The sequence below is a fragment of the Triticum aestivum genome, chromosome 2B (assembly GCF_018294505.1).
Source record: "Triticum aestivum cultivar Chinese Spring chromosome 2B, IWGSC CS RefSeq v2.1, whole genome shotgun sequence".
In the NCBI taxonomy this organism is placed as follows: domain Eukaryota; kingdom Viridiplantae; phylum Streptophyta; class Magnoliopsida; order Poales; family Poaceae; genus Triticum; species Triticum aestivum.
Genome location: NC_057798.1, coordinates 411,717,024 through 411,726,251, shown reverse-complemented (window position 1 = coordinate 411,726,251; position 9,228 = coordinate 411,717,024). Strand labels below are relative to the sequence as shown.

The following is a 9,228-nucleotide window of genomic DNA, read 5'->3' as shown; positions in this document are numbered from 1 at the left end:
CCATTTTATGATTGTCTCGACGAAACACTTGGCAATCTACTTCAGTAAATAGGACATTGAAACCGAAATCAACAAGTCTAGATACTGAAAGTAAGTTGTAGCCAAGAGATTCAACGAGCATAACATTCTGAATGGAGCTGTCATGTGATATGGCCACCTTACCGAGGCCAACCACCTTACCCTTTGAGTTGTCACCGAAAGTGACATACTTTCGAGGACTATCATTTTCAGCAAGCTCACGAAACATGTCTTTATCTCCGGTCATGTGATCGGTACATCCACTGTCAAGGACCCATTCCTTTCCTCCTGCCATATATCCCTGAAGGTTTGCCATAAGACCAAAATGTCTCATTGCATCATCAAGATCAAAGTCATCATCATCATCCTCATCATAGTATCCATGTTCAACATCGTCATGTGGTGGATCAATTCCTAGTGAGAGTGATTCATTAGTATGAGTTTGACAATAATCTTGCTTATGAATTCTAGTGGCTTCGGAAATAATATCGCTAATAATTCCAACATTTCCTTTGGCACGCATAAGATTTGTAAGTTCAAATAGACGATCACCAAACATAATTATTGGAATTCATCTTAGTCAAGGCAATAGACTTATGAAGAATTTCATCTAGATTTTTCAAAGAATAATCAGGAAATCGTTCCTCAAAAAATTTCCATATAGTGTAGGCACACTCAAGAGTAGGCAGTTTTATAATCGAGTTTCTAGGCAAGCCTCTAATGATAAGATTAACAGTTCTAACATTCCTAATCATGTCAATAGACTCATCAAGAGTAGGATGCATAGGATTAACACAAGGTGCACAAGGACTAGCAATGTACTTGTTCAAATGATATTGATTGAAAATTACAAGCATCTCATTTTTCCACTCATGAAAATACTCTCCATCAAGTATAGGCACTCTATGTCTAAGACTCCCCAAAGTAGACTCATCCATCTTCCTTCAATGGTGATTAAACCAAAGCAATGGAGACCAATGCTCTGATACCACTTGTAGGACCTTGAGAAGAGGTGTCTAGAGGGGGGGTGATTAGACACTAAGTACCAAAGTTGCAGTTTTTAGCAAATTTAAGTTTAAGTGGAGTTTAGGCACAAGTTTAACATTCACAACACATAGCAAGCAAGCATGCAAAGAGTATATGAGCAGCGGAAAATAAAGCATGCAACTTGCAAGAATGTAAAGGGAAGGGTTTTGGAGGATTCAAACGCAGTTGGAGACACGGATGTTTTTGGCGTGGTTCCGATAGGTGGTGCTATCGTACATCCACGTTGATGGAGACTTCAACCCACGAAGGGTAACGGTTGCGCGAGTCCACGGAGGGCTCCACCCAAGAAGGGTCCACGAAGAAGCAACCTTGTCTATCCCACCATGGCCGTCGCCCACGAAGGACTTGCCTCACTAGCGGTAGATCTTCACAAAGTAGGCGATCTCCTTGCCCTTACAAACTCCTTGGTTCAACTCCACAATCTTTGTCGGAGGCTCCCAAGTGACACCTAGCCAATCTAGGAGACACCACTCTCCAAGAAGTAACAAATGGTGCGTTGATGATGAACTCCTTGCTCTTGTGCTTCAAATGATAGTCTCCCCAACACTCAACTCTCTCTCATATGATTTGGATCTGGTGGAAAGAAGGTTTGAGTGGAAAGCAACTTGGGGAAGGCTAGAGATCAAGATTCATATGGTAGGAATGGAATATCTTGGCCTCAACACATGAGTAGGTAGTTCTCTCTCAGAACTGGTAAGTTGGAAGTGTAGGTTTGTTCTGATGGCTCTCTCCACGAATGAAGAGGAGGTGGAGGGGTATATATAGCCTCCACACAAAATCTAACCGTTACACACAATTTACCAATCTCGGTGGGACCGAATCAACAAACTCGGTCAGACCGATTTAGTAAACCTAGTGACCATTAGGATTTTTGGTGGGACCGAAATGCAACTCGGTAGGACCGATATGGTTAGGGTTAGGGCATAACGTAATCTCGGTGAGACCGATTACACAAACTCGGTGGGACCGATTTTGGTAATTAGCTAACCAAAGAGTTGGTCAGGCAAACTCGGTGGGACCGATTACTCAAACTCGGTGAGACCGATTTTGGTAATAAGTTAACCAGAGAGTTTGCATTGTAATCTCGGTAGGACCGATTGCTCAACCTCGGTAAGACCGGTTTTGATAATGGACATACACAGAGAGATTACAATCCCATCTCGGTGAGACCGAGATCCCTATCAGTGAGACCGATTTGCCTAGGGTTTGTGGCAGTGGCTATGACATCTGAACTCGGTGGCGCCGGATAGAAAGAATCAGTGTGACCGATTTGGGCTTTAGGTTTAGGTCATATGTGGATGTGAGAAAATAGTTGAGGGTTTTGGAGCATATCACTAAGCACATGAAGCAAGAGGCTCGTTAAGCAACACCTCATCCCTCCTTGATAGTATTGGCTTTTCCTATAGACTCAATGTGATCTTGAATCACTGAAATATAAAATGAAGAGTCTTGAGCTTGAAGCTTTTAGCCAATCCCTTGTCCTTAGCATCTTGAAGGAGTTCCACATCCTTTAGTCCATGCCACTTCATTGTTGAACTTGTGTGAAATATACTAGATAAAAGTGTTAGTCCAACAAGAGATATGTTGACATTAATTACCAAAACCACCTAGGGAGCACTTGTGCTTTCATCGTGGCGCACTCTGCTCATGTCCCACCACGCGCGCTCTGCTCTCGCGTCCCTCCGGGCACTCTGCCCTCGTCCCTTCACGCACGCTGCTAGTGTTTGGGACCGGCGCACGATCACGTACGTTCATGCTGCCATTATGCATGAGCATGCAGTTGCACCGGGCGCGGTGCCACGATGCAGTTACCCGCTGCAAAAACTGCCATGTGGACATGCTGAGTATCCAGGCCGCCCGGCCCCATTTATTCCTGCAGCCATTTACCTTCATCTCTCACCCCACATGACACAATAAGCACGCCCATGACGACACATATAGAGTGGATATCCAGCGGTTCCAGTGTCGCTCCCCGTGGCTCCAATGGCGCTCCCAACGGCCGATGACAACAATAGGGGGTAGTTCACCACACATCATGTAGTGGACACCCACGTGAGGGGGAAGAACCTCTCGGTGGTGTACACAAACGAGCCGGTCTCGGTGGAGAGCTCCATCCAAACTATGGAGCAGTTGCATGCTGAGGACAAGTACCAAGTGGTCGGCTTCGACTTCGAGTTCACCACTGGTCGTGCCGAGCATGATCATAAGGTTGTCGTTGCCCAGTTGTGCGTGTGACATGACTTCCTCATCTACCACTACCACCTGGCCACAAGGCCTTGCGAGCGTTTCTTCAGGTTTATCAACAACCCCAATGACAGTTTCACTATAGTGGACACCACCAACGATCTAAAAGAGCTCAAGGTTTCGGGCTTGACCTACTAGAATCTTGTCAACATCCGTGACCACTACAAGGTCTGGGGCAACGAGGACAACAATCAGAACTCCCTGGTTGACCTCGCCTCGGCCATCATCGACCCGTACTACATGAAGATGAAGGATGAGATCAAGAAGGATAGGAACGACTGGCACAATGCCTGGCATCAGAGACTGGATGAAGAACATGCCAAGTACACGACAGAGGACACATACGCAAGATATGAGATGTACATGCGGATCATTGACATGAGGAAGTGTCTTCGTCCTGCCCAGACGAGGGATCGAGCCACAGAGCAGTGGTGGGAGCGTCACAAGAAGTAGATGACTAGAAGATCGTTTTTCCTAGTTTAAAATGCATGCAATTGTTTATTGAGATGACTAGAAGTAGATGGCTAGATATATATAGGGCTGGACTATTTTATACCATTAACAGAATATTATTCTGTTACCCTCCGGCCAGAGACGCGATCCTGCGAACCGATCCCCTCGACCTAGTTTCTTCCAGCCGCTGCCCCGTCGCCGGCCACCTTCCGGCGCCCCGGCTTCTTCCCTCGCCGCCAGCCACCTCCCGGCGCCCCGGCTTCTTCCCTCGCCGCCGCCCACCTTCCCGCGCCCGGCTTCTTCCTTCGCCACCGGCCACCTCCCGGCGCCCCGGTTTCTTCCCTCGCCGCTGGCCACCTTCCCGCGCCCCGGCTTCTTGCCTCGCTGCCGGCCGCCTTCCCGCGCCCCGACTTCTTGCCCCGCCGCCGGCCGCCTCCCCGTGCCCCGGCTTCTTGCCCCGCCGCCGGCCGCCTCCCCGCGCCCCAGCTTCTTGCCCCGCCGCCGGCTGCCTCCCCGCGCTCCGGCCAACGGCTAGATCCGGCCGCCACGTCCCTGCGGCGCCCGCAGCCACGGTGCCCGGACCCCATCTCCACCTAACCCCGGCGACCCCAACTAGGCGCTCCCAGCCCCAGCACCACCGACCCCTGCACTACGTCGTCCCATCTCCTCAACACCGGCGATTGTGCCACATTGCACCGCCGTGGCCAGCTCTCCTGCAACCGGCGGCGACTCTCCCTTCCTCCCGCACGACCATCTGCCCCAGGTCAAGCAAGTTCAGAAATTGCAGCGCCCTGCAGTTCGTGGTATGAAAAAAGTAAAGTTCATCTTGTCTATAGATTACAGCTGTTGTTGATTGCCGATTTTGTTTTTGAGAATTCCACTGTTGATCCCAAGCTCCACGGGCATCTCATGCATTCTTTGGTCTGTTTGTGCAATTATTCTATTATGGAGATATCAGTTCATTACAGCGCCGCTCCGGCTTTTCTCCTACAACGAGACTTGCGTATGGCTACATGTTCATATCAAGGAAGTTTAGAAAAATTGCAGCGCCTTTCAGTTCATTGGATGAAAAAAGCAAAGTTCATCTTGTCTAGTAGAGGTTGCTGCTGGTGTCCGTTCATTGTCGTTTTCGTTTTGGGAAATTTTCAAAACTTACTGCTGAGAACGGATGCAGTTTGATCTTGCACAAGTTGGAAATTCCCTGATGCTAAGTGTGTTCGTACAACCCTACGTCACACAAAGTATTGCGCTAGGTAATGGAGTTTAACTTGCTGCACACAGTCATACAAATCTAATGTTCCTTAATTATCCAAACAAGGGAGAAAATGGAGAATCCCTCCGTTCTGCACAGTGCGTCTTAGCGAGCTAGGAGTTTTTGTTTGTGTGGTAGTAAAAAGCTTGCTACAAATTGCTGAGTGCTTCCTTGCACGTGCCCATGGTGAAGAGATGTAGATTAATTGTGGCAGTGACTCTGAATGAGACTGAAGGTGCACAATTCTTGGGCCACATCTTGGTTGTCAAAAAAAATGCTGATACGTTCAGGAAAAGAAACCCCACACTTGTTTCTTTTAACCATTTATCTACACTGGTATCCAGTCTGTAATATAGGAGTTTTGCTCCTTTGCTTTATTTGGTCAGTTAAGACTTCTTCAACTTTGGTTGCAGAGAATTTCAAAGTTCACACTCCATTAAGTCAGGGAGAGTCTAGTTTTGCTGCTAGATCATCTCATCTCGTTCGTTCAGCAAAAGGCTCAAGATAAGTTCAAACTCCAGACTAGTTCACACTTATGGTTTTGCTCTTTGGTTTAATACTTCAGTCCAGGCTCCTTTGGTTTTTGTTCTAGAGAAGTTCAAAGTTCAGACTCATTCTGTTTCTGTTTAGGCAGGGGGAGGGAGCAGCGAGGTGAGTGGCAAAAAAAAATGTAAACCAAATCCAAATCCGGTTACGCCATCATCGCTGGTGCCCCTTACCTCATGCGCGGCCGTGGCCCCTGCCGTCGCAGCCCCACCGCCGCTCTGTCCACGGATCCCCGCACCGCGACGTCGAGGTCATGGATCCCCTTACCCAGCGTGCTGCCACTGCCGCCTCCATCCAGCCGGGCCTCCGCCTCAACCATCCAGCACACTCTCGCTGCTACAACCATCCAGCGTGCGGCCGCCGCGTCCTTCCAGTTGACCAGCACCGCCGATGAAGAAATGGTGGCACGACATGGGCCGTCACCCCACGGTCTCCTCCATCGTCAAGATCGTATGTGTGTCGTCCTCAGTCCAACCCCATGGCATTAGGATGGCCGAGTTTGTCGCGAGCAACAGTCCATGGATGTCGGCTTCAACTTTCCTCCGCGAAGGTCCTTTTGCTCGGTGATGCAAGGCATGCACTCTTCTCCCACACGAGTTCTCTCTCACTGTCCGTTGCTCATGTTTACTGCTGCTTCGATTTCTTTGTGATACAAATGCACTGATAAACATACTGGTTTATATTTTATATGGTCGTTCGGTACACAGGAAACAGTGTGTGTACACATCATTTTTGGATTTAATTTTGGAAGGTTCACACATCCATAGTAGAGAAAGAATAGTAGCAAGTCCAAGCTCTCTTTGAGTGGAGGTACATAACCAATTAAAATGCTTGTTTTGGTTATGTTTAAGGGAACTCATAATTTTTATCTTTGTCCACTGTTAGCTATGTAAAACAACTCAATAAAAGTTCACTTTTCAATGCTTTAATAGTTCAATTGGTAAAAATAGTAGGTGTTTATTCTACAAAAAATCACTGAGTTTTTTATATGTAAAGAAAGAAATGGAAATCTGTAAGTTCATACAGGGACATATATATGGGGAACTTGCATCCAGCACACGAGCATTTGCATCCACCACTAAGGGCATTTGCATCCCACACATGAGCTACGTGCTTGACAGTTGCACACTGCCGCCATGAACATGCACAAATGATATTAAGTAGAAGTTTGTTGGTTCAATTTTTTTATTGATTTACCTTGTTTAAGTAGTAATGCAGCAATAAAATGTGTAGTTGTACTGAAGTTTTAGTTGTTATGTGGGGAACCCGGAGGCCATTTATTTTGGTTTAAGTTCATCTTGTCTGTTCTTTTCAGTCTGTATGCTTTATTGTGCATAATCTTGAGGAAATCCCCAAAAATCATGTGTGCACTCAAGGTAATTAAGTGGCTTTGTAAATTCTGACAGTCCATCCCAGACTAAGCAAACAGTACATGTTAGTCTTGGTTTGTGGTTAGACATGCAATCTGGTTTCATAGATGCTTCTGCTCAGACTGGAAATACTATGTTTTAGGTAATCCTGCTAGTTCAGTGCTAGTACTTCTATTTTATGTTTATCTTACAAGTGGAAAATGTTGAGGCTGGTCCTGTTGCCAGTTTTTCATAGATTTTCTAAGTAGCATGAGACCCATCCTGTCCTCTATACAGATTCGGAGTTTATAACACATCATTGGATTTGCCAAGGCCGTGTCCTCCTAAGATAAGAAGAGCGACAAGGAGGTAAAAGGAACACCAGATTTTTACAAATTCTGCAGATGTAGTACGTATTTGCCATTTTGCCAAAGCAGTGAGTCTATGTGCCGATGTTTATCTCGTCTTCTCTTGGATGTATTTGTCTAGATGGAGAGCTCGGTCTTTTTTTCGTGGAGCTGGCGCTGCTGCAGTACGGCCTAGTCCAGTCTAAGCCCTCCATGGTTGTTGCTGCTGTTTCGGCAACCAGGATCACCCCCGAAGAAGACCCCTATGTGGACTGACAATCTAAATTATAGTATGTGTTCTTTATTTATATTTGAAGTTCAAAAATATCATTGGCAGGGGTACAGAAATGATTATAGTCGTTATAGAAAAAAAAGTGCAGAAACTTGGATTTATGTGTTATGTAGTATTGGTACTTACGAACAAAAGTTTAGATTTCAAACTTTCAAATAGTTCAGTACTACGTAGAAAGGAACATAAGTCCACCCTACAAAAAAACCCAGTAGATGCATCTCTATTATGATCTAAAATTCTTTTGGTCTATCTCTTTTAGTCTCTAACAGAGAACTTCCGTTGATATTGTAATAATCGGTAGTTTTTTTATCTTTAGCTCATCAAGTGTTAAGATTTCAGTGAAGTAAAATGCTTCTGAGCTTTGGCCATTTTGGTTATTTTCAGGATTTTCCAGATCGGGGAAGGTGCGGAGCTTGCCTGATTGCTTGCTATTTTGCATGTTCTGTTTACCCACTATGCATGTGTTGCTGCTTCTAGGAGCCCTAAATTTAGGGTCAGTACCACGCCGATAAGCCAGGCAGTCGGCCTTTGCATCACGAACTGATGCAGTTTGATCTTGCGCAAGTGGGAAATTCCCTCATGCCGAGTGTATCAGTAACACCCTACGCTCCAAGCATGCCTCCTCCTGGTCGCCCATCAGTTCTCTTGTTCCTTGCCGCTTCTCCTAACATCACCATAAAAGTTTTGCTAGGAAAAAAATGTGTGGATAAAAAGAAGATTGCAGTGACAGTAATTTTGGTTGCCATTTCTCTCTATAGCAGATTGCATCCGCACAAAAAATGCTACTGCAGTTTACTCTATGTAAAAAATGTATAAGGTTCAATTCACAAAAACATGTGGAAGTTCGTTTGGGAAACTCTGCATTCTATTTGATTACGCCAAGATGTACAGGATGACTATTCTTTATTGTGTGCCTTCAGTACAATTTAAATTTACTATTTTACCATATGTCTAATGGTTTTTTTTTGTTTACAGGAAAACTAATATGTGAGGATATTTCCGGTTTCTTTGTGAACTTGTAGTGTTACTGTACATGAACTTGTACATTACCTTGTTATCAGTTCATGTGTATGTGTGTTGGTAACCACTTACCATTGTATTACTGCAGCTGCTCTATGTAATTAGCCCCTTTGTTGGGTGAATCTCCTACTATTTGCTAGCTTTGGCATTGTGAAAACACAACAAGTTCACAATTTAAAAGGTTGTAAGTTCAACATGATGTATATAAGTTTGGTAAAAAAGCTCAAACAAAAAGAAACCTCATGAAAATTCAAATGGTAAAAAGTTCAAGTCGTACAATGAGAGAAGTCCAGAACATCATACAAAAAAATATTGAGTTAAAAAAACACAAAACATTTTCTTTTTGAAAAAATATCAATCAGCACAACGTTATAAACCATGCCAGTTCAAGGATGATGATAATGTAAAGCCTTGGAAATTTGTGAGGAAAATCATACTGACAAAACAGAGTAAGTTGATTTTATGAAAAACACGCTTAGTACAAGTGCATACGGACATCAGTTCAAGTACTCTTTTTTTGGAACCATTTAAAATTAATACGGATATCAGTTCAAGTACTCATTTTTTGGAACCATTCAAAATTACTCTCTGAAAAATAAATCAGTACAAGCACACACATATATCAGGACGAGTACTTTGTTTTTCAGACGGGAAAACAAC

General features: G+C 44.8%; 1 protein-coding gene and 1 long non-coding RNA gene across 4 annotated transcripts; both read left to right on the top strand.

Annotated features, from left to right (window-relative positions):
* Window positions 1–3,815: 3,815 nt before the first annotated feature.
* Window positions 3,816–6,133, top strand: LOC123039240 (vegetative cell wall protein gp1). Its single transcript, XM_044462487.1, has 2 exons — window positions 3,816–4,565; window positions 5,428–6,133. The coding sequence occupies exons 1-2, from the start codon at window positions 3,816–3,818 to the stop codon at window positions 5,452–5,454; spliced, it is 777 nt and encodes a 258-aa protein (XP_044318422.1). The 3' UTR covers window positions 5,455–6,133.
* A 25-nt stretch (window positions 6,134–6,158) lies between these two features.
* Window positions 6,159–8,806, top strand: LOC123045203 (uncharacterized). Of its 3 annotated transcripts, XR_006421126.1 has the most exons (5): window positions 6,159–6,370; window positions 7,207–7,278; window positions 7,399–7,546; window positions 7,933–7,952; window positions 8,524–8,806. It is a non-coding gene; the product is annotated as an uncharacterized lncRNA (long non-coding RNA). The 3 variants fall into 3 exon arrangements; XR_006421125.1 differs by lacking the exon at window positions 8,524–8,806 and having other exon boundaries at window positions 6,163–6,370; window positions 7,933–8,494; XR_006421127.1 differs by lacking the exons at window positions 6,159–6,370; window positions 8,524–8,806 and adding an exon at window positions 6,382–7,072 and having other exon boundaries at window positions 7,933–8,494.
* The last annotated feature ends 422 nt before the right edge of the window (window positions 8,807–9,228 follow it).

Excerpts from the sequence above, each read along its gene's own strand:
- LOC123039240 (XM_044462487.1), top strand. The coding sequence starts at position 3,816 with ATGACTAGAAGTAGATGGCTAGATATATATAGGGCTGGACTATTTTAT. Across the intron at positions 4,566-5,427 it reads GCAGCGCCCTGCAGTTCGTG|AGAATTTCAAAGTTCACACT; the intron begins GTATGAAAAAAG and ends CTTTGGTTGCAG.